This window comes from Atractosteus spatula, chromosome 23, assembly GCF_055471065.1.
Source record: "Atractosteus spatula isolate fAtrSpa1 chromosome 23, fAtrSpa1.hap1, whole genome shotgun sequence".
NCBI classification, from domain to species: domain Eukaryota; kingdom Metazoa; phylum Chordata; class Actinopteri; order Semionotiformes; family Lepisosteidae; genus Atractosteus; species Atractosteus spatula.
In genome coordinates this window covers 2,387,309-2,412,731 of record NC_142728.1, presented here as the reverse complement: position 1 = coordinate 2,412,731, position 25,423 = coordinate 2,387,309, and the positions used below count along the sequence as shown (strand labels likewise).

Below are 25,423 nucleotides of genomic sequence, written 5' to 3'. Positions count from 1 at the left end.
TTCATCATAAGGTTCTGACCCAACAAATAAGGTAAGATCTCTTTATTGGCCATATACAATTTCTTGTATTAGGAACTTGTCTTTTGGCATACCCCAGCTTGCACTCCGTGAGACACACAGACAGGGAGAGAAGCTGGGGGTCAGAGCGCAGGGTCAGCCATTTATACAGCACCCCTGGAGCAGTTGGGGGTCAAGGGCCTTGCTCAGGGGCCCAACGGAGTAGGATTCCTCTTTCGGCCACGGGATATGAACCGGCAACCTTCCAGCCACAGAGCCTGAGCCACAGAGCCACCGCTCCGCCCATATTAAGGAAGAGGGTTCACTGCGATGTTTAAATTATCCTGATGAAGTTCTTTGATCAAAAAGCAACAAGTAACCAAGCAATGTTGAAGGAGTGGTTGGCCAGCTGTTGTAAATTTCCAGAAATACAGTCTGACAGGTACCAGACTGCTTCCTTCTTTGCTCCAGGACCTGGATTGCATCATTTCAAAACGAACAGAAGAAGAATATTTTTTGGCTTGAGAGTAATTTTGATAGCGAACTAAGACCATAAATTAATCTCTCCGTATGCAAGTCAATTTGAAAACCTTTATTTTCTATTATAAAAGTTGTTTAAAAAGATAAATGAGTCTTCTCTACAGATACAGAAATGCGTTCTACTTCCATCTAAAACATATCATTGCTTTTCTCACACTCCCATTTGAATTTGAAGAACACGATTTGAAAAAAAAACCAACTAAATACGTATTTTACCCAGCACCACTGTTAATTCATTTGTTGCAACAGACCTCGTTTCAGTGCATTTAGTGCAAACAGTGGAAAAAGCCTAAAGACTAATTTTAATTCGGTGTACAGATTCTATCCCACTTGTAACTTAAGTGCTTTCAGGTGGCACAAAAAAACGACAAAACCTGGAACGACTTAACGCGCTTCAGGTCAGCGCCCTTCGGCTCTCCGCAGTCAGCGACTGACAATTCAGCCTGGCGATGACTTCACGGACAGACCTCCCACTCCTCCCCCATGCCGGGGTGCCAGGCTCCGCTCCGGGGGTTGTGGGTAAATGCCCTTTGTACCTCTGTGACTGCTCTCCTCCGTCAGCGCAGTCAGCCTCCCCCTTCTGCCTTTCCAGCAGCTTCAATAACTCCCCAGTGGAAGAATGGAGCTCTCTGGCAGCTCCAGCTGCCTCTTTGTTCTGGGTAGCCCAGCGGGTGGCCACCACGGGGTCCCCCGATTCATCACCGACCGCGGCCCACACAGACTGGAGGGTGCCGAGAAGGGTCTGAGCCGAGCGGGGAGCCAAGGCTATCTCTTCCCACGTCTGGGGCCCTCTGTCTTCTCCTGTGTTAAAGCAGTTTCATTAAAGCAGACACCAGTGATAATAAGGGCACGTTTATTTAAATGGTTCAATATGTGAATCTGAGACAAAGTCTCTTTAAACTTCCTGTTCTAATTTCTTCGGGACGTGTCTGTACGTCTTTCCACAAGAGGTTTTTCTACAAGGACAGTAAAACTTTAAAAACATAGGGCAATAAACGTTTAGACTTCCGGAAGGCTTTCGATAAGCTTCCTCCTAAAATGCCTTAATCAACAATTTAGATTCTAATTTCTGAGCTAGATACATGTACAGTTTGTATAACGTAGGGGGAATGGCAAAAGCAGGAACAGTGGCAAGGAAATGAGGAAAAAGTCACGGGTTGGGCAGACAAGGAAAATTATGTTTAACACCCATGTGTTACCAAAGTGATCCACAGTGGTAGCAGCAATATACAGTATACTACACAGGTCACATTAGGTGTTTCACAGCTGTTAGGAACTATATTGTACATGAAAGGGATCAAGATAATGTAGAGAAGCAATAAAAAAACAACAAAATGCTTGAGTACATAGCAAATAGTGTAGAACTTAAAGATAAGCTTAAACTTTACAATGCCTATTAAGAACCCACTTAGAATACTGTGCCCAGTTTTGGCCACCCTAACACAAACAGTTTGTTATAATCATAGAATGAGTTGAACGAAGAGCTCCTTGAGAAGAGAAAGAATGATTCAGATGGTGTCAGAGGGTTAAGGGAGGTAAATCTCTGGCCTAGAACAAAGGAGATTGAGTGGAGATTTGATTTATGGATACAAGATCCTAAGGGGTACAGATAGGCTCAGGGTATTTTTTTTCACACTCAGTAATGGGACAAGGACGCAGCATCACAGATGGAATCTATAAGAGAATTAATTCAGGAAGGTTGACAGGAAAGACTTCTTTGTGCAAAGGGTTTTGGACATCCGGAACAGGCTTCCAAGGTACTGTAGGTTGTTGAGACCAAAACAATCTGGGTCCTTGTAAGAAATGACTGGATGAAGTTTCAGCTTCAATTAGCTACTGCACGTGACACACATGACCTCCTTTTGTATGCAACTTTTACAAAAAATTGTTGAAGGTAGAAAAAAAAGTATGATCATTCTATTAGGAAGTGTGAAAAGATCACTGGGGCTTTTTGATGACCTAAATGGAAAGTCCAGTGTCTGCGAGGCCAAAACAGTAAGTAGTACAATAGCTCAACGGATTGTGGAACATGTATACATTTCTACATTTCTATAGGTTTTACACACTTTGAAACTGTGAAATAACAAAAACGGGGCCTTCCACTTCTGCTCTATGTTAAAGTCTCCTTTGAAACTTAAGTTCCTTTTTCCGGCTTGCGTCAGAGCTCCACAGACACAACAGCAGCTTGAAAAAAATGTGCAACACAGCAGAACTGAAACCCCTTACCTCACATAAGATCTAGAAGACTGCAAGCAGCTCTATTGTTTCTGCACATCGCTTTTTAAATTACACACTCAAACTGCCTTCCCTCCACATCGAAACAATGAGCCATATAAAAGCCACAAAACCTTTGAAGAGCAAACAAATCCTTAATGAGTATTAGAGAAAACCTCTTCACAGTTTTCACTGAATTTATGCTCTTTTTATACTACCCTTTGGCCTGGTTATCCTAACCCTCAGCACAATGCGCTGGAAGTTTTCAGCATCAGCTGTCTTCGGGAGAGAGGTGACAAGACTGAGACGCAACACTGCAGCTTTGTGAAGCCGGCCCGGATATGCGGTCAAGAAATGTTTGATTTATAAATGGGCTTAAAGTAACACATCTCAACTCCACCTACTGTAGAAGTCAGTTACAAACTATGTACAGCACATTGTTGGATTTGAACTCTATTGCACTATATGCTTTTTGTTCACAGCAATGATGTACAGTAGAGACAAAAGGAAATCTATTTTACCAAACAGACACTGGGAAGATATCACAAACGTTTATGTAGTTGGTATTGACTTCATCACTTTCCCTAGTACAGTTTTACAGGCAAGTTAAATTCAACTATTTTGAAACATGAAAAAAAATACCTTTTGAACATCCCACTGTCACATCGAAGACACTGTTCCCAGTTACGACAAGCCCATTCAGCTCCAGACTCAAACTTTTATATAAAGCCATATTTTTCTTTGAAAAGTTTTCCAGAATACTCTCAGACGTTTTGTTTTTAAGGCACTGAATTTCATCCTGGGGAAGAGAAAAATAGGACTTAAAGCCTACGTCTTTTTCCTGGTCAGTATTAAATGAAGAACGGCAACATTTACAGAGCAGTTCTTACCCACAGTGCTTTAGTTCTGTCCACGATGAGCCCAAGAGAGGTGAGGTAAGAAAGTAGTACACTCCTGGCTTTTTCGGAAACCTGGCGTGTAACACACAAAAACAAGTCAGAAAACAGTACAACTGTACAATGACGTAACAGAAGGTTTTCAGTTACCAGGTGTGCAAACACTTAATGGACTTATTTCAGTACTGATTGATTTTAAAACCTGGAAAAAAAAGCAGATTCCAAACCTGCTTCAGCCTGGCTTAACATAAATTAACTTCTGATCAAAACTGTTGAAATTGAAATACTGGCAGGCAGTTATCATATATATCCAGATCAAAGTTTATGTACAAAGCCAATTAACACTACTGCAACTACTTACTACAGCCAGTACTCATCTTCGTAAAACGTTGTCGTAATTGGAACAATTCCTGTGACTCAGCAATTTGTTGAATATTGTGTGTGACTAATGTGAATTTCTTGAAGGATTTCCTTCGCAAATCTTTCAAGGTCTACCTAACTGTTTTGACTTGTGCCAAGTCACGGGCTCTTGAATTGCATGGTTTGTTTTGTGAACAATGAAAAGTACGACACCTTTTCTTTACTCAAAGAAACTTACTATAAAATACAGCCATTGAAAGGTATCATGTACTTCTTCCAAAGCCCACTAATTTACTTTTCAAAACAGTATTCCATCCACAGCAAGAGTTTAATTATTTTTTATTTATTCTATACATTTTTAGATTTTAAAGAAAGGTAAGACTATGGTCAAAACATCCCATGAGACAAAAAACAAATTTATTAACAGAATTATTGTTTTGATAACCCTAGTTCTATCTACTTTGTGAAATGTTTCTCTAGGAGAGACAACACTTTTTGCACAAGCACATAAGGATAGAGATCTAAAAATGCTTTATGCATCTAGTTACAGACTTTGTTGTAAGGTGAAATGACCACAAGCCCCAGCCACAGAGTAAACTGTTAGGAAATAAATTCTTACCTTATCTGAAGGGAGCTTCTGAATGCGTGACTGTAAGTCTTTTAGCTCAGAAATAGCAGCATCTACTTGAGCTTCAATGCTCCTGTCTGCCCCTTGCATGAATGCCTCCTTGAGAGTATTGCCCAAGAGCTGGGGTAGAAAAAAATATTTTAAAAATGTGTTACACATACTGGGGCATTTTTTGAAAAAAGCTAGGTAGGAAAAGTTATAGGGAATGTGCTTTCACACCAGGCCAAAGAAAAGAATATTAAAACTTAAAAATTCAGTTCACACATGAATGAATTAAATTAGAACCCACTTGAAACCACATATCCTGGTTGCTCCAGGCTTAATGAAATACGGGATCTTTAAATGGATGGTCCATTCGGGACAAGACTAAAGCTGTGTTATGTGGTATCATTCCTGCTCTATTATCTTAGATGTTGCGTAAGATAATACAGCGTCTTATACTTGGCTATAACATGTACAGGTACAGTATGCTGTATATGGAAACAAGAACAGTGGCAATACATGAATTACATGAACACATGAATACATAAACAAACAACCACAAAACTACAAACAGCTGTGGTATCAGTCAAATGTGATCCTTTATAGTACAGACACACAATAGAATCATTCCACTATTTACTTCTAGCTTCAGTGACGCAGGATATAACAAAATATAACAAAAGTCACCAGAAAGATAATCCACAAACTCTTAAGGTGAACTTAAAGTAATGATCTTCCATAAAAATTGAATACCACCTTACAGTGAAGTTATTAAGAAATAATGGCACTAGCTGTCAGAGCGCAATATTTACTGATGCCCTGACACAAGATGCTGTTCTGGGCCCCTGGTCTATTGTTACATGATAATCTTTTGCTATTTTTCCCATGAATGCCTTTGAAGGATATTAGGAAACTATAAAATAGGACGTGTAAGAACGACAAAAAAAAAACAGTGCACAAAATACACTTTCACAATTAATATAAAGTGCAAATGGATGAAGACGGTTTATTGAGAGCATCCTTCAAATAGAAGCCACAGAATACAAGAAGAAAGTGAATTAGAAGACCCAGCATAACATAGAAGAGGAAAAATAAAAAATAATCTGGAAAAGGCTGGAATAGAATGGAAAGAATTGGAGACGATGGTGTTCAATACAGGAAATGGAGAACATGGAGTGCAGTGTGCAGATATATTCAGGAAGGACTAAGACTCAATTAACTACTAAAGTAAGCCAAACTGAGGGGCAAAATTCTACAACCCAAGGTAAAACTGGTCCGTTTTCAGAACACAGGATTAATATGTGTTGCCACATCTTACAAGAAAACTAAGTGTGGTGTGCAGTATGCACCACCAAGACCATGTCTAGTTCGTGGCTTAAAAACTGTCAGCACCTGAACTGACGGTGCTGCTCAGAGCCCCGAGAAACCAAAACCGCACTCATATACGTAAAGCAAAAGATTTTACTGATGCCCCTCCAGTCTCTGCGGTGCCTCAGTTCAATTACCTCAGCTTGCTGAGGACCGCATTTTTCTGCTTGTGGAAAACCGACCCCAGGGCTCATGGAAACCGCAAGCTTGCCCAGCAGTTTGGAGATCGAGAGAGATGACTGGACAATTTTGTCTTTCGTTTCTGCCACCACGGACCTGATGTCACTCTCCCAGCCCTGGGCAAACAAACAGAAAATGGAGCCTCTGTTTCTTGGCATCATTTGTAAGCATTTTCCATTCATGACCTTTTATGAGTCACGCAGGAATTTTCTGTGAAAGCTTTTCAGCTTGTAAACTTACACACTGCAGCTACAACCACAGACCTCTACCACATGTTTGCAAGAATTGCCCACTACCTGAAAACTTTAAAAGCATGTTTTAGCATGATATATTTAAGACACAAAAAAAAAATAAATTTTATAAGAGGATATAGTGCATTTTACCATTCAATTCTTTCGTTTTCTTTAAAATTTCAGGCTTCCCCTGTTTGCAACAGCCATTTCATTTGGTCTTAGTGTGTGCTTCCAAAAGGGATACAGTATTATTTAATACTGAATTATGTTTCGGGGAAAAAGAAAATCCGAGTGGCATATTTTTGCCATGTTACGCTTTGTGATAGACTAAATGCCTTTTTGTTCCCACCTGCCTTTTAAATATAGTATCTACCCATCCTACTACAATTGGTCTGCCCAACAAGGGGTGTGTTTATTTTCTTATTGTTATAACGGGTATAAAAAAAATACAGTCTGCCCTGTTTACAGAGAAGGGATGAAAACTGTAAAACAGTATAGTAATAAATTACAATGTAATGGTCACACTTTCTGTATTCCACCCACAAGCACAAGTGTTCATAGAAAGGAAAGACATATCAATTACATCTCATCGTCTCACTGCGATGAGATGATTGCTGTTGAGAAATTTTCCCTGATCAGTTAAATGAAAACCATATATAGCACCATAAATACTTGGGGCTACTCTACCACCGACTAGAAGGTTTCTCGGTATTTAACACAGGGTATTAACATTAATCATTCATTCAAATTGATTTGTTTGCATACTCTTCAGGGTGAACATTTTCAATGTTCACTGTTTTATTGAATTATAGAACACAGGATGGTTGTGGTCAAATATTAAAATCAGTAAGGTCAAAATTTTTGATTGATCAAGGATGTTACAGGAATTTACGTACAGGTAGTTATATCAAATAGTTTATAATTTATATCTGCAAATCCTGCAAACAACAAATTTATATATAGTTCTTATCCATTTTAATTATATCTAACACTGATTTCAAAAATGAAATTTGCTTATCTAGATTAATTTACAACTTCAAATATCGTCACAAGAACAAAAGGAATTATTATGGTCACCTCTTGCAAACAATTACTTATCAATTGAACTAACAGCTTGCCTCTAAGGTGTGAGAAGTACAGTACATACAGTACTCTCTGAACACGGTACTCTCTCACATTTGGGAGAGCCATCCTTCATTTAACACGACGCAAGCTTCAGAGTGCCTGTGGAGCAGTGTTTGCTGGTTACAAAACTACAGTAAAAGTGGCTGTGAGTGGACAAATGCTTGGGAAGTCACAGGCGTTGCTGTTGTAGGACAAGGATACCCCAGTGTATATCCCACCTCTTAGGGAACCCCAGTTCATTAAGATTATTACTAATGTTTTATTTCCTTTTTTCCCCCAGAAAGAAAAAAAAATCTCTAAAACAAATCAAGAAAGAGCACAAACAAATAAGAGACAAATACATGTACGCATGTTCAACCTTTGATAAAAATCATTTGTCGTTTTAGGACTGGAGCACATACAGTACAGTACAGGTTTAATCTGTTCAGGAGTTCTTAGTACATTATGGCTTTAGTACCTCATTCAATTTAAGCGATTCTCAGTTATTTGCTCTCAACACCTGTTTGGGTTCAAAATCACAAGAAAAAAAAATTCAATTAACAGTTTTCCCGTCGTAAAAAAAAAAACACTGAAGAAATTTATGAAGCTTGGCAAGTTAAGTGACATTTTCTCTATTATTGAAACCTTTACAGCTTGCTGCGTTACCATAGCGACTGAAGGGCTCTGTGAAAGGAATCCGAACATCAAACATTCTTTCTGCCCGCATTAGAAAAGACAAAGACAGCGGCAACCTACGTGAAGAAAGAGCATGAGGTTCTCTCCAAGCGATCTGATTTGCACAGCGACTTCGTCCAAGCCTGCGTTTTGTGCCGTGAATTCTGGGATACAAGTCCCCCACACTTGGAGGGTCGTCACCAGGCTGCTCGTGCTGGTGGCTGCCGTGAAGCAATGTTTCTGGAGATCTGGATTTTTAAAACAATGGTAAAAGAAAGAGGAAAGAGGAAAAAGGGGCCTACCTTTCATTATGTGCATTGAAACCCTCACTATCTCCTGTTCTCTCCGTCTTATTGTAGCTAAGTTCCAATGATCTAAATTTATTTTTTTCAGGTCGACTGATCTAGACGATTTCCAGTGACATAGAAAACATTGTCGAATTTTGTTTTGACATCTAAAATTGTATGAAAAGCTTAAGTCAATTATTAGATTGACTGATCAGAGTTATCCTGACCCCCCCCCCTCCCAGAGTCTGGGGCCCCGATTTTGAATACAGTTTCACAAAAATGCAAAAACCTCAACCAGTTCTTAAACAAAAATCTTTATGGTTAGGCAAACTGGTTATATTGCAGTATCAGCAAAAGCAAAAGTATTCCATGAATAAAAAGAAAACAATGAGCCAAACATCTTCACACTTTGACACTTACCTGTCCCGGACAATTTATCATGAACGTGTTCGCATGATTTCTCAATGATCTCGATGGATTCCAGTATAGCCTGCAGGTCCGACAGGACCCTGTCAGCCAAGGTGCTGACCTCCCAGTCCTTCTGCAGACTCTCCACAGCGCAGCTGATCAGCTGCTTGCACACCGTCACAGATCCAGCAAATACCACAGGCGCGTCCTGAAAGACTAAGGGATTGATTGATTTTTTTACACAGTAATATGCCAATGTTGATACAATTAAGATGTCAAGATTATTTCATGCAAAAAAATGTATAGCACAGCTTTAAATGTAACAGTTTAGACGTTACATCATCTGCTACTCTTCATGTAGAACATGCAAGGGATCAGAGGAGATATTAGTAGCTAGTCTCCACATACTCTTAATGTAAGACATTAGAAAGCTCTGCTCAAGTAGCCACCCCACTAACTTAGAACACATCCTCAAGATCCTGGACTTTTTGTTGCACAGCAAGACTGGTATACCAGACGGTTATTCCATACTGCATTACACCTTGAACCACCGAACTGAAAAACAGACAGAATCTGCCTGTTAAGTATAGTATATGGTTTTAAAATATCACCTAAAGTAAGGGTACTGATGCACTGCTGTGCCTTGAGCAAGACACTTCACCCAAATTGTTCAAGTATAATAACCAGCTGTATTAATGGGTCCAAATGAAAGTCACTTTGGATAAAAGTAAATATAAATATATAATAGAAGGACTAGGCTCAGGAAGCACTGTATAGATTACTTTAAATCACAGATTTAGTACAAATGACTACTAACACTAATGACATTATATTTATAGTCTGTGTCCCCACCCCAGCACAGAATGGCCACGGCAGAGTTAACAACCTTAGATACAAATACCTTTTGCCATTAGCTCTTCAGATAACTGCTTTCCTAAAGAACTCCTCCGCCTGCTTAGAAACAGAAGAGGAAACAGTGTTAGTTCTTCTAAAGGCATTAGCAGTATTGTATGACCTACAGTACCTAAAAAAATCAAATATGTTTAGGAATATATTATTTCCACTCCAGCATTACATTTAAGGTGTTTTAAAACAATTTTAAAAAGAATATGGTACTTTATAAAATGGGCAAAAAATAATGTTTAAATAAATGGAATATAATGAATTACAAACAGATTATATTCATTTTAATATTCATAATATTACACACATTGAATTTGTCCTGTTTCCCAAGACTAACATCTGAAAAGAGCTCCAAGACTTTCCTCAAATTCAATGTTACACTGAAAGAAACTTAAAGGAACTCAAATTAAAGGCTGAAGTTTCAAGTTTTGTTCTACAGATGATTTAAAACACTACGGGATGCATAAAAAATAATTCCTGCAACTCCAGAACATAGCACGCTCCGGTTTGGAAGACAGAAAAGGTTTGTGTTCAAAAGCTGTTTTTTTTTTCCAGGCAGTTAAGAAGAACTAATGGAAAAAAGGAAAGAAAAGCAGGCCTATAAATCTGTATTTTAAAAACGGAGAATGCTGGCTTACGAACAAACATTCCCGAGATCTCTCCAATTCAAGCCATATTTGTCCAGTCTAATCTAGCCTCTGCAGATTCAGTTTATGACCTCCACAGTTCAAAGACAGAGCCTGGTCTCTCTTCCATCAATTAGCTTCATGTCTGTCGGTGGTGACAGCTATATTGTCTCCACAGGGACCAACTCAAATGCATCACTATAAACAGTGAAGACAAAGACCAGTGAGGCATTTAAGTTGTGACAATATTTTTTCTTCTAAGTCCTTTATGGCACTAATAATAATGTTCCCAATCTTGCCTAAATGATTTTATTTAAACAGTAAGTGAAATTTAAGTGCGTTTTAAATTCTGTATTGAAGAAAATGCATTGGTTTGAATTCATGATGATTCAGTTCTTAGTCCTTTGATGTGTGTATCTGGAAGTGGTAAATACAGGATGTTTTAAAAGAATTTCTTCGGTCTTGTACCAAGTACCTTTTTGGAGACTGTGTTCGAACCTCTGTATCCCAGGTATCGGAGGGATCGCAGAAAAGCGCATCTTCACTTCCTTCATAATTTCCCTTAAGAAAGAAAATATTTCAGGAGTTACTCGGGAACTGATACTGGATCGGTTTAGACCAGTTCAGGTTTGCCACTACTGTTTCTTAATGTTGTTAAATGAATTCCTTCCTCTTCCTCTCGAGTATCCAATGCCTACCTCCGTTTCCTGGAAACGCTGGTTTACCCCTATAAGTAATTGGAGCTGTCACAGAGTTCCAAACACAAAGGCTTAACCCTTCCTTAGTTAATAATCAGCCCAGCTTCTATTGTTATACATTGTTGTCTGCCTTGCTAGAACCACCTACCTAGCCCTCCGTCTAGATGTAGCTGAGCAAAGTGCCAGTAGAGGTTATTGTCTGGGCTTATGCTATTCTACTGAGTGACAGCTCCCTTCTCTATACACACAGAATGGGTTACGGCATACTGGCACACCACCTTAGTCGAAGCACATCTTGCAGTAAAGCCTTACTCTATTAGACAAAACTAGGAAATGACACAGGATCTGAAAATATAAATGTCGGGGTCAGTAAACATAAATTACGGTTTGTAGTCTGTTCAGTGCCTACATTCATCCACAAAACATACAGGATTCTACATGATTCATTCAAAGGTGAAGAGTTGTCTTCCCTTAGTTGCATGCCTTAGGAAATACACAAAGCAATCATTACACGGAGATTGCAGGAGTATCGTATTTACTTTGGTTGTGAAGTTAAGCTTAAAGGAGGACAAGTTTGATGAAAACATTGGTTTGTTTTGACGTTTGACTTTAAATGCCATACTGTATGTTCTTAGCAGCAGATCAATGTACAGTGCAGGAGGTGTAGATCACAAATACATACATGTAACTGAATAAACATACATGTGATGGTTTAATGAATTGCAGTTGTGACAATAACCCAGTAGTTATTGTTTCAGATAAAATAAATAGAGGAAATGTTTGAGAGGTTTTCAAACCTTTAAAAACATCTAACTACGCTACAGTAATGTCATGTTTAAAATCCAGATACTCCATTTCACATACAGTAGTAAAGATGCCGTATCAGACCCAGTGTAAGCAACTGGGAGCACTGAAGAAAAAAAGGTTCTCACTTTCTCCAATACATTAAGCACAAAGAACACATTTCAGTTGAGATGAAGATATTCAAGATAAGAGAAAGATGGTTTAACAGATAGCACGAAGAGTGCTAAGTAGATGGAAAAACTCTGTTTGAAGAACCTGATAGAGCTCCCTCATAGACACCAGTCTGGCTTCAAACTTCTGCAGGTTCCACACAGTTGAAATCCCCAGTCTTGAGTTAGTGACACGGACATTCACGGATGGCACTTGGTCACCATGTGCCAAGGTTTCACACCTACAAACACAGCACACATGGCTGATCATTATTAAGATATTTCAAATATCATTTTTAAAGTGTGTGCTTTGAAAGACAGAGTTTTTGAAGCTGAGGATTCTTACCTCTGCCATTCTGAAGAGACATAAGTCAATATAGTCTAATTAAGGATTGTCTAGCGAAGTATCGATTATATGGCCAATTGTCGCTTATTAAAGTTAAACAATAGTTGATGTTTAGATTACTTAATTATTCCTCAGATTCATTTGAGCAGCTTGATTGGCAAGTCAAGGCTTCAGCTTGTAATACAAATCATTCTAATTAACCGCTTAAACAGAAATGAACATACTGTACCGTTCAATGTTTCCTGACAAAAAAAAACTTTAAAACTGCCAAAAAGTGGTGATTAAGAATCTATAGATCTAGCCCTTCAAAAAGACATGATTTTAATTAGTGTAAGAAAAGCTACACTCATATCCTGCACCTTGTTGAATGACTGAAGGAGCCTGTCTGTGAAAGAAATTTGTGGAGAAATATGTTCTGCTTTAACAAGCAGCAGACTAGTACAGAGAAACTATAAAACATGCGTGAGGAGCAATCCTCATCTTGAAACAAAGGTTCACCAGACCATCCTAGGACAGTCACATCCATTTACCTACTTAATCATTTTCAGACTAAACTGACTAGAGGGCAATAAAAAAATTCAAGAAGAAATCACCAGCACATCAGCCGAATGAGCGCAGCTCACAATGTGCATGACAATGACATGCTTCCACAGAGGCCATTCGGGGGCAGCGTTAATAGTCAAGAGATGAAATTGCCAGAGAACATCCGAGATGGCAGCACACAGAATGGCAGTGCTTTATCCACCAATATATACTGCTCTGTCCTTGACAGGCATGACAGAGGAGAATATGCAATGCTGATGTCATGGTGAGAGACTTCAGTCATTCAAGTCAACAAGTGGAGCAGACATGAGATGACAAGGAAGCGCAAGAGCGACTTTAGTGCAGACTGAGGCTACTTATACACATCTCCTAGTCCTTGAGCCAACAAGAACGTTCTGTTTCTATGGGCCAAACCAGTAGAGACTATTGCGAATATCTGGCAATGAACACAACAAACATAGAAGCAAATAGTACATTGATAATGTTTTGCCTTTAACAGGCATTTCAGAGTTCCCTTTTACAGGCACTGAAGAGGATTAATAGAAGAAGCTGCAAATGTTCACATGCATTCTATTTCAATTAAAAAATATATATTTTTTAAATTCAACATTTCAAATAGCAGTGCCTCAAAAAGGCAACACGGCTGTATTAGATGCCGAGGCACCTGAAGTGGTTACCACACTGGGATGCAGGAGCTGAAATACCTTGTGAATATGGTTTGCTTGTTGAGAGCCTTGCTGATTGTGTTGGCTTCCTGTAACAGCACAGACAGCCTGAGAGATCCCCATCTGGACTGGCCTGAATCAAAAGGGAAGTAAAGTGAGTCATTCAAAACAACACACAGAGCATCTGGTCTCTTCCAGAACAAGCACAGGTCTTAAGAAGAACAGATTTACCCTAACCCCTCTCCTTCTGACACATGGTAGGTATAATGAAACCATAGCAAATTGTGAAAAGAAAAAAATCAGAACAAATGAGGAGTGTAAACAGGAAGATACCGAGTAACAAAACGATTGCCAATACCGTTAAAAAACACTCAGGCACAATTAGGAAAACTTTACAGAAGATAAGACTACCTGAAATAAAGTAAAACAAAAAGATAAAATTCCAATCAAAGTGTAATGATGCACAAAGTTAGAAAAGACTTAAAATAAGCAGAATATTCTCCAAACAGGAAGACATTTTACCTAATATCCAAGGGATTTTCCAGCACTGTTTCAACTTCAAATAAACCTCAACCACTTTCCAAAAACTTGTTCTTCCTTAAGTCACTTCAATTGCATTTATAAAATAAAAACTTTATCTTTAATATCCTCGCATGAACAATCAACGTCGTCTCCAGTATCCAGAGTGTATTTCAAGACTTGGACGGACAACAGTTTGCCTATGATACAAATTTCAGATCTGCCTTCTTTATGTGAAACAAAATGTATTCATTTTTTTTTTTCTAAATACAGAGTAACCCAGGCACCCAACTCTGAGTTTCTACTAGAAGTTCTCTAGAATTAAATTGGCTAAAACAGAAACCCCAAGCAATAAAGATTGAGTGTATCAGCAGGAACACTAAAAGCCTTCAACGACCAACAGACACCTATGGATACTTCCAAAAGGTGTGTAAAAAGGTGAGCAAATTTCCTCCAAGACCAAGCACGCAAAAGGCACTAAGAAATGTGTCGTAACATAGATTCATCTACAAGCAAGCAAAAACACTCTGCAAAGGAAACTTAATTGGATCGTTTGATGATTTACTGTTCTGATTTGCTTGGATTGTCTGAGAAATACCTTCTGAAAATAGGAGCTGAGCATATTGTGCTGAACAACCTTCATTGTTAAAACATGTTGCCTTTGCTCTGAAGAGCCCTTTGCATAATTTACACGGAACGAAAAGGTAGCACATGAGGAAATACTGTATTTTCAGTACAAAAACAATTTTAACCTGCAAAAAGAAGAACAGTTTGTTGCATTACATTATCTTGCAGATGTGCAACAAAGTCTCATGTCCAATTTAAATCCTGTCCATGCTGGTCCTGACGAACGCACAAGTACATTAATTTCCTTTCCTTTATGCTCTTCTGCTGCTGCTTTTGGGGCAGTATTGAGATGAGGCAGGTGATGCTGTAGCCTTACAACTTGAGCCTCAGGTTCAATTGTGGAACCTGTAGGTTCTCTCCTGCTATTCTGGCTTCCTTATGCTTCCTTTTAGTAAATCAGTGGGTGAACAGATGCTACTGCTTTTTGGCTCATACAAAAATTCTGGATACAGCACAACTTCTTCTTTATAGACAGTGACATCTTGTGGTTTGCCCATGCTACTGCTGACAAAACAGGTATGGTCTATTGTTAAATCAAAAAGAAATCTAATGAGTCTCTGTTTTTGGTGCAAAAATGGATGATCTAATTCACCTACCGCAAAGAAAACCGTAAAACCTGTATTTGAAATATTCCTCCACAAAAAGGAGTGGAGGTAGAAGAAAAATGTACCACCAATGTACCTCAGGGTGAAACATTCCTGAACTTAAACCAGTGCTGAGTAAAGCAAGCAGGAGCCCTTTAAAGAAATGGCTGAATGCAGATTAGTTGTAAGACAGGTTTTGATCAATAATGTTTGTGTAAAAAAAAACTGTGAAATCAACAATTTTATCTTTTAGTCAAAACATAAAAGGTAGGACCTTTATTATACCAGTAAGTGAAACCAGAACAATACCTACAGAATAAGGTCTTGATTTTAAAATGGCCTTTAACTACTGAAGCATACAACCATCCATTATCTGAAAGCCAGTAAGTCCTGTTAAGGGCCACAGCAATGGCTGAGCGATCAGGGCACAAGGCAGGGCACTATCAGAAAGCACAACCATACACAGCATGTAAAGTACAAACAGGAACAAGTAAGAGGCATCAGTTAACCTATCCAGGTAACCTTTGGAAGATGGGAGAAAACCTGACAAAAAGCCACACAAACACTGCAAGAATATGCAAACTCCACAAAGAAGGTGCTTCAGTCCAGAATCAAAACCCACAACCCATGAGCTGAGCAGCAGCAGTGCTACTTGCTATAGCACCATGCTTCTGCTTCAGATTTTTTTATATGGAAGGAATAAGACCACATTCCGGATGGGACACCAGTCTATAGCAGCACAGGTGCACACACAAGCACAGAGTGTCTGTGGAAGATTAGGAAGCAACTGGAGAAAACCCCAAAAAACATGTTCTTAACAAGGGGGGGGGGGGGTGCTGTGCTTCCTCTGCGCCTTGGTTTCATCATAAGGTTCTGACCCAACAAATAAGATCAGATCACTTTATTGGCCATATACAATTTCTTGCATTAGGAAATCGTCTTTTCGCATACCCCAGCTTGCCCTCCATGAGACACACAGACAGGGAGAGAAGCTTGGGGTCTCCCATCTTGGGGAGCGCAGGGTCAGCCATTTATACGGCACCCCTGGAGCAATTGGGGTTAAGGGCCTTGCTCAGGGGCCCAATGGAGTAGGATTCCTCTGCAAGCCATGGGATTTGAACCGGCAACCTTCCAGCCACAGACGCAGATCCTTAGCCACAGAGCCACCGCTCCACTCCCTGAGGCTCCCTATGAAGATGGCCCGTTCAATGGTCTGATTGCAAACACATCGGCGGTGCGAGGTTGTATGATCGGACCGGGCCGGGTGGGACCTGCCGCTTCTCCCAGGCGACGGGCTCAGCAGGTACTGTACCATCCAGGTGCCAGCCTGTGTGATCAGGTGTACGATGAACACCCAATGAGCGGTTTAACAGGGGGTGTCGCCGGAAAGCCACCGCAGGTATCCTACCCTGTGCGCGTGCTCTCCTCCGCTCCTCCTCTCTGGAGACACGGGCCTGCTGCACGCGAGCCACCTCCTGCCCCAGCTTCTCCTTCTCCCGCTCCAGGGCCTCCATCAGCTTGTGGTGTCTCAGCCCGCACTCTTCAAACTCCTGCCAGACGCCAACCAACCAGAAGAATTCATGGGGTCGGGCTCTCGCTTGCCAGCAGTTTCATTAGCAAAGCAATTCCACGATCTACAAGCGGGGAGTGCTCCAAAATGGGGATGGCCGCTGGGCACCACTCCAGTGGTGGTAGGACTGATACCCTTTTACCTCTAAAGCGCTTCTACAGACTTGGAAGGTGCCTGCCTGGCAAAACGGTAAGACCCAGGGTCATAAAGAGTTATGGACAAATTAGAAACAGGCAAGTCAAATCATCCCTTTTCAAGGTTAAGGATTTATTTTTCCATTAACTATAGATTTAATTTTTGTTTTACAAGGCACTAAAGTCTTTACGATGTTAAGAGCAAATAAATACCTGTGTGGAAGGACCAGTTACGAGTGTCAGAGACTTTCTTTTCTTCTCTACCTCCTTCATCAGAATTTCTTGCTTCATATTTAGCTCTTCTTCCTGGATATGGGGATTGGAAACAAGAATGTAAGACGTGAAGAGCTGTCCCCCAGGTTACACATTTCCAGCTTCATTTCAGCCTGGCTATCAACAGCAGAGTCCATTTTTAAACTGAGTGGATGATAAAGCATTCATTAGCAGTAGAATTAATTGATTTGTAACATTTTTTTCTTAGTCACATTGTTTTCCCATGGTTTGCTTGAACACTTTTTGTATTTGTATTCTTGCAAACAGGCAATTATTCACACTAGGAATACATTTGTTTAAAAGAAAAGATATTTGAAAATCAGCACTCGGATCCCAGAGTGGTTCATTGTACATTAACACACACTAGCTGCAGTATGTTCAGTTTTCTTGCTGATCGCTTTTCACTTGACATCCATACCATCTCGACACACGGACAAGACGAAAGAGAACCTATTCAAAAGATGAATACGCTTGAAATCAATTACAACATCAGTCACAGCCTCTCACAAATTGTACTTCAATTAGAAGGAATTCAAAAGTTTGACTGTAGATGTTGATTTTGTATTTTTATGACTAATTTATCAAAAACCTGGCTTTCAGACTACAGGAAAAAACATTTAACGTGAAGAACTAAAAAACAGAAACTGCAGTATCTTTAATGAATTTTAAAAATCCTATATCAAATGCATTATGGACATATACTAACCATTTCTATTAAGTCTCACTTTAATAATACCATTAGAACAACGATAGCAACAACACAGTGATGGTCATTAGGAGCACAAGCAGTATTTACATCAGTATTATTTTGCATGATTTAAGATGCAATGGGTTGTGATAAAAACAGGGAATACTTGAATATATCTGGTTACACAGCAGCTCCTTAATGACAACATAGCCACTTAAACCCCAAGAGAAAGTAAAACATTAGAAATAGTTCTAAGTATTGTTTTAATATAGCATTGTATGTTGCAAAATATATATCTTTTGAGATATGTTATGATTGTGTTATGATTTCCCAGCTCTTTGGGGCGATAAATTAGACAATATTCAACCCTCTCTTTTCTTAGAACTCTTCACAAAATAACTGCCACCATAACATGGAGGAGAAGTCACTCTGGATGAGTTACACAGAAAGGCACACTTACGCTAAATGTCTTGGGTATTGATACCATTTTGCACATTAATAAATCTTACTTTTATTAAGTATTATTATAGTATTACTTTTATAGTATTATTTTACTATTCTATCTGTTAGACAATACTTGTTTCTAACAAAGAATATATCAGATGCTCAATATAATGGAGGTATACAGAAAATGACAAGTAGTTTTTATTCTTTTCACCTTTATATCTCTGCAGCTAATTGTCTATATTTGACTTACTTCAAGAAATAGTTTGGGAAAGTGTGGCAGAATTTCTTTGTTGAAACGTATCTATTAAATCTGAACTACCAATTATTTTCAGACTGCAGAAATCCCTCTGCCCTTCCCAGAGCTTCATTATGGCATTTAATACAACCAAGGTAGTCTGTTGCAAAACTGAAATGCTGCGTCGTGATGATTTGGCCAGGAATGCACATAATTAATCACCGAGTTAACATGAGACAGTGCTGATTTCTAACAACTAATTAGTCAGCCCACCCCAATTTATGTTGATTGACATGCAAAGCTTAAATGGAAAGAACACACCTTTGACAGATTTTTCTGGCTGAAACCAGAAAATGTTTTTGTTTTTGGAAGTGGCATTAACGTACTTTAAATTTATTATTTTTTCCAGATGTTTTTTATCTTGTCTGTAAGGCAGTTATTACTCAATAGAAAGCACAACTTAGTACTAATTAAATCTATTTTTGTGAATTACACTTTTATTGAAAAGACACTATACCTAGATTTTATTGACAGTCTGAAGTAACATATTCACATTTTCACATACTGTGCAGTATTGTGACAAGGAAAGTGGACACTGAACATATTCAATTAAAACTCTAAAAGAACAAAGTACAATTGAGAAAAGATTTTAGAATGACACTTATATCGAAATAAAGCACTAAAAGAGTGCCATTCTGATTATTTACAGTATATAATGTAATAGGAACATATATGGAAATCTCATACAAGAATGAGGTACAAACTGTACAGTAATTCAAACAATTCTAAACTGTAGTGTGATAGGAATACTGTAGCACTGAACAGAGCAAAACAACAAAAATAATAAAATAATAATCCAGAAAAAACTGGATTATTTTGCTAGATGTAAATCTTCCTCTAGCAAGAATTACACAAGATTCCTCCTGTAGGGAAAATGTATAAGATGGTATAAGAATCCTAAATCTTAGGATTAAATCAGAGCTGTATTTTTTAAAAATTTATTTTGTTTCTTTGATTTAACTGGCAAACTGAATTTATGTGTTGGTGCCTCAGGAGGACCACATATTTACAAGTTAATTTTTTCCTAAGTATTTCCTGAGAAATATAGTATATATAAATATAGTATATGCCGAATTTCAATCTATAAATCCTATATACTTGTCATAGGATAACTCATATCTTTGTGAATCAATCAAAAAAGATTGTTTTGACAAGTATGTAAATGTTAAATACATGCTAAGTGCCATCAAAAGACCTTCTAAATTATAGGTTCTTGCAATTAGATCGATTCACCATATGGTGAGAAAATTAGGATAAATGAAAGTAATATTATTTAAATGTGGTTCGTTTTAGAAAAGCAAACCTTGAAGTAAGACATTTTTTGAGAGTGGTAGATGGGAATAAGATTTCTAAAAAAATGTTAGAAAAGGTTGTCCCATTAAGACATTTAATAAAAATGTACCACAAGGAAAAAAGAAAACAATACTGTACTGTATATAAGATGGGTGACACTTACAATCTAAGGGAAAAAAGAATCAAGTCATTAAGCACTTAGACCTAAAAGCCAGGATTATTGGGAATAAAATGCAAGAGGAGGAAGTTACCACATTGGTGGGTGAGTATGACGAAACTGGCATCACAGAAACATGGGTAACAGAGAGCAGGAGTAAAAAAAACATTGGTGGATATACAGTGTGCTGGTGAAAGGGGAAAGATTGAAGAAAGGCACTTATATCACTATGCAATGAAAAAGAACATTCAGGCACACAGGAACGTAGCCTAGATTAATCAGATGTTTATGGGTCTGACTAGGCTACAGTAAACTTAATCAGTGATTACTTTTACTTTGATTTTTCAGTGAAATTCACATATAAGCATTGAATAATAATACAAGAATAATACACTGTAGAAAGCTGATGACTGCTTTCTTGTTTGTCTGAGCACCTCCTAGAAGTGTATTGATGTACGAAAAAAACAAAACGGATTCAGGAAGACGGAGGATGAGAGAACAGCCACAGAAATGTGATCATAAGTATACTTTGCTTAAAAACCCGAACACTTTTAAGTATTTTATTCTGTACAAGCATAGTTCAAAATAATTACAATTTCAAGACAGGAAGGAGTTGAGGAATTATTAAAGAATGAAATACATCTTATGTAAAAAAGATAATGACAGACTTGGAATCAGTACAAAAAGAGATGGAAATGGTTTAAAAAAGAATCTACTTGAAGCAAGGAACTGGTTCATGCCAAAAGAAAAACAAAGGATTTGTTTTAGCCGTGGCTCAAATGTTTTAAGTCATCAATTAAGAGAAATCTTAAAAAGTAGAAGTAAAAAAACATCTGACTCAAAATATTAATATTTAAAATCAATTCGCATTTTACATAATGATACATACTTATCCACTGTGTAACTTCTTTCTGTAAAGCACTCTGAGATGGAACTGAACATGAAAAGGCTCTAATGAAATGAAACATCAATTTGAGGAATCAAAGCATGTTCCTAAGATTTATTAAGAGGTCCTGACTCTCTGTGGTCATTAAAAATCCCAGGGTGTTTCTCGAAAAGAGTAGGGGTGTTACCCCGGCGTCCTGGCCAAATTTCCCATTGGCCCTTACCAATCATGGCCTCCTAATAATCCCCATCTCTGAACTGGCTTCATCACTCTGCTCTCCTCCCCACTGATAGCTGGTGTGTGGGGAGAGTACTGGGGCACTATGGCTGCCGGCGCATCACCCAGGTGGGGCTGCACATTGGTGGTGGTGGAAGAGAGTCCCCATTACCTGTAAAGCGCTTTGAGTGGAGTGTCCAGAAGAGCGCTATATAAGTGTAAGCAATTATTAATTATTATTATTATTCTTCTTAAGTATTTGGATGAGAAGATTTTTGGGTCCAGAATTCAGCAAACTAAGAACATTTAAGCCACAGGGATATAATAGATGACAGCCACTAACCATCTCTCTCTGTAGCTCTCGGATGTGGTTCTCATACAGAAGCCTCTGGGCTGACAATTCCTGCTGGGCCAGCTCTCTGGCTGTCTGCAGCTCCTGCATCATGTCCTGCTGCGCCTGCTGCCTTGCTTCTTCGATTTCAGCTTCAATCCTTCAGGGGAAAGAAGCAGAGTTTGCATGAGCAGAAGGGTTGCCCCATTCCAAATGAGGCCTTTAGTTTTCAAACAAACTTCTGCAAAATGCTGATATTTTTGGAAAATCAGTTGTCATAACAGTTAAGCTGCTAAAGGTAAAGGTATAAAAATAACTGTCATAGTGCTCAGCAATGTATCATCTTCTATGTGAGAACGTTTTGAGATGTGACAATATGAAATCTTCGATCTTTCATTTTTGGTAGAAATTGTTGTTCAAGAGTTTTAACTGTTTTTATAAATGGTAGAGTAGATAAAATATTCCTTATTTCAGACAAGTCCAATACGTAGCTTTGAACCTCAGATGAGACTTCACTGTTGTTGGCGTGAATACTGAATACAGTTCAAGATGTGGAATTTTAAACCAAAGTTAATAGTTATACCACCAGATCTCTGCTTTTCACCAGCCCTTCCCTGTACACAAAGGCTGGTACAGAATATCATCATCATCACAGAACAAAGTTGTATTCTTTGTACTGCATGCTTGCTCTCAAAGTGTACCATATTGCAATACTTCAGTCTATCTGTCCAGCATTGGTCATTACACCACTGTTTTTGGTATAACTGTATAACTTCTTGCACCAGTCCCTTTTTGTTTGACTACTCTACTTAGTATTGTATTATTTAACAATTACATCCATTATACACAAAGCTAGCTCCAGACTAACTATGTCCTGTATTGCTTTGAATAAAATAAAATATTAAAAGTCAAGTGGCAAAGCCTTGCTGAAATTCTTTTGCACCTACAAATTAGGTAAAGCTTTAGGTTATTTCAGCAAACGCCTGTAAAAGGACAAAAATACAATGTTTAAGTGTGATTTACTACCATTCACACAAAACAAATATAACAAACATTAATTTCATGGTGCATTTTTGAATTCGTGATTAGTATTTTCAAAACAAAATGCCACTATTTAAAAAAAAATATGCATCTTCAAATAGCTTAAAGAAAGGAGTAAATGACCTTTGTTTCTGGGCATTCAGTAGCTCATTCTTAGCAAATTCAAAATCCTTGAGCCCCTCTTGACAAGCCCCTGGGTCCGCAGGCACACGGTATCCACTCTGAGCCTCCATGGGCTGGCTGAAGCGAAAATAGTGATCTCCACCAAGGACCACACGGTCCCCCTAAACAAAAAACACACCAGGGAAATTTACCTTTTCATTGTCATTTCTCAATATTACAAGTTTCAATATTTCCCACGCTAAACAAATGTTAATTCTAGTTTAATTCTCACCTCTTCCATTGTCATTTGTTCATTTGATACTTAACCATTTGCTTTAATAATCTCACAAAACAGGGTAGCAGTATTCTGTATATAGCTTATGTCACATTCAGGGCAAAACTGACTAGACCTTTTTGTTACATAGGTATCTGCTATATATATATATACACCATGCTCTCATGCCACAAAGTGCTGTTTTGAATCGTTAGTGACAACTGTTTTCTGAAAACAGTTTTTTTGATGGCATTCACGCCTGGTCACACACCGGTCTAACTCACACCATGTATAAATTTGTACATTCAGGATACAGCTGTACTGATGGTTCAGTCAGACAGAATTGCTTACGACTGTTCAAAACGAGCCACTGGCACCTTGTCTGAAGAGAACAATGGTTTTATATGAAACTGCCCTGCTGTGCTTTTAAAAGTAGAGATAAATCAACAACATAACAGCAGCACAGTGAATCCAAAAGGCTCCAGACTGCATCCAGAAATGGACAAATAAAATTCAGCATGACCAGGTGTACAATATTATACCCATGTTACAAGAAAAAGTGCATTATAAATATCAGGTAAGAGAATGACAGCTCAAGGTAAAGGAATTACAGTAGGTGATTAGATCAGTACTAGATCAGAAACTTCATGGTTTAAGCAATCCACGGAAGGGACAGTGAAAAGCAAAATAATTTCCGTAAATAATAACATTTATAATAATGTGCTGAGCTTTGGTCACAATCCTGCAATGTTCCGCTTTTTTGAATTAGCTAACACAAGATGCGAGCTCGTCTTAGACAAGAAAATCCAAATAATGTGGAAATAAATGTGGGTTTAAAGCAAACTACAAAACAAGGGTGTGGGAACTGATTTCCTTTATTCAGGAAAAAGTAGTCCAAGTTGGAAACAGTAGCCAGCAACAAAACAAGCAAGCCAACTAGAACGGATTCTTCAGCAAAGTTTGGAAATATTTGCTTTATAAGAAAAACTACAAGAAATATTTTTAAAACGGAGAACTGTGGATGTCAAACCGCAGCTTGCAAAGTATAATGATTTCTCAGAAATAATACAAGCAAGAGGCTTAAAGAGCTGAACAAATTCCTTGCAAGGTTCAGAAACCGCTTCATAAAAAAAAAATGAAAGAATGGCTTAATGGAAAAAAAAAAGTTGAGTCAAAAGCGTGATATAATTAGATTAGATATAAATCTAAGGAATTTGAACATCATTAGTAGAGACAGTACTGAAATGCGAAAAGGAAAATATCACCTTCATATACTTTAATCCTCTCCTAATATACATGATATGACCCTTCCTTCAGTGAAGCTTCATGGGTCACTAATTCAATTAAAAAGGCTTAATAGAGAAAATAGTTTTTCACCATCAAGAACAGTGCTGGACGTACATGGTGCAGCGTGACCACCTCGGTCCGGAGGGCTCCATTAATGTAAGTCTTTGCCTCCGCAGCTGGGGTCAAAGTGACGATGCCCTGCTTATTTGTAAGAACGCTGCAAGTAAAAAGTAGATATCAAGTAATCACGAAGAATCAAAAATATTGATCTTTATTTCATTCAGCACTCGTAAGTTAATTTTGAATGCCATGCTTTGGAAGGTTAATAAGAAGTTACATATTATATAATATTGCAGCAGCTACTTTGTTAACAAGCTGAAACTATGGAATATAAGTAACCAAGTTCCTTTTTTTCAAGGCCAGATATTGAACATCTACTGTAGCTGCAATTTTCACACAGAACCTTGTAGGCAGACAACTCTCAGATTTTTTCAGTTAAAATCTCCATTTAGGATTAATATTTCTGACTCTCGGCTAATTTGAAGAAAATTGCACAAGCAAGCAAAACTGTTCTGAAGACCTGCTTCCATTCCTCCGTTCCCAGCAAACACTGTCTGGCGAGAGCTGTGGCAAGCAAACACAGAAGCATAGAGCTTGGGGTGGTATTGATAGGTCTCTCCCTGAACTGGACACAGCGTCATTGCAAAACAGACAATGAAGTCAGCCAATGGGGGAGGAAACCAGAGCACCCAGTAAAAAAAAAACCCAAACAGAGGCCTGAGAGAACAGTTTCCACGGACTGGCTGCCAAGAACGGGATCAAACTCAATATGCTGGAGCAGAAAGAATACTTCCATTCTGCATTCACCAATCAACAGAACTCTTAGTGCAATGTTTTCAAAAATATATGGACTAGCCTAAAACAAATTCTGGGACTTTAACATCCATTACATCTATTAACTGCTATTGAAGTAGTCAGCCTACAAAATGAACTTTTTTCACATCCCCGTATGCTTCTCCAATGCTCTTTGACAGTATTCCATGTTAGAATGTTAGAATGGCACATTTTTCTGTGTCACCTTTCTACTATTTTA

General features: G+C 38.4%; 1 protein-coding gene across 1 annotated transcript in view; it reads right to left on the bottom strand.

Moving 5' to 3' along the window:
• Positions 1-931: 931 nt before the first annotated feature.
• LOC148816051 (kinesin-like protein KIF14) overlaps positions 932-25,423 on the bottom strand; it is a 35,125-nt gene continuing 10,633 nt past the window's right edge. The window contains exons 14-29 of the mRNA XM_088940435.1: positions 24,421-24,547; positions 22,791-22,951; positions 21,639-21,786; positions 17,254-17,346; positions 16,745-16,886; positions 13,646-13,739; positions 12,159-12,294; positions 10,877-10,962; positions 9,774-9,826; positions 8,885-9,088; positions 8,259-8,425; positions 6,123-6,281; positions 4,627-4,755; positions 3,642-3,722; positions 3,394-3,550; positions 932-1,338 (exon numbers count right to left, since the gene is read on the bottom strand). Of these exons, the coding sequence (XP_088796561.1) occupies positions 932-1,338; positions 3,394-3,550; positions 3,642-3,722; positions 4,627-4,755; positions 6,123-6,281; positions 8,259-8,425; positions 8,885-9,088; positions 9,774-9,826; positions 10,877-10,962; positions 12,159-12,294; positions 13,646-13,739; positions 16,745-16,886; positions 17,254-17,346; positions 21,639-21,786; positions 22,791-22,951; positions 24,421-24,547 (2,344 nt within the window). The remainder of the gene's footprint in view (positions 1,339-3,393; positions 3,551-3,641; positions 3,723-4,626; positions 4,756-6,122; positions 6,282-8,258; positions 8,426-8,884; positions 9,089-9,773; positions 9,827-10,876; positions 10,963-12,158; positions 12,295-13,645; positions 13,740-16,744; positions 16,887-17,253; positions 17,347-21,638; positions 21,787-22,790; positions 22,952-24,420; positions 24,548-25,423) is intronic.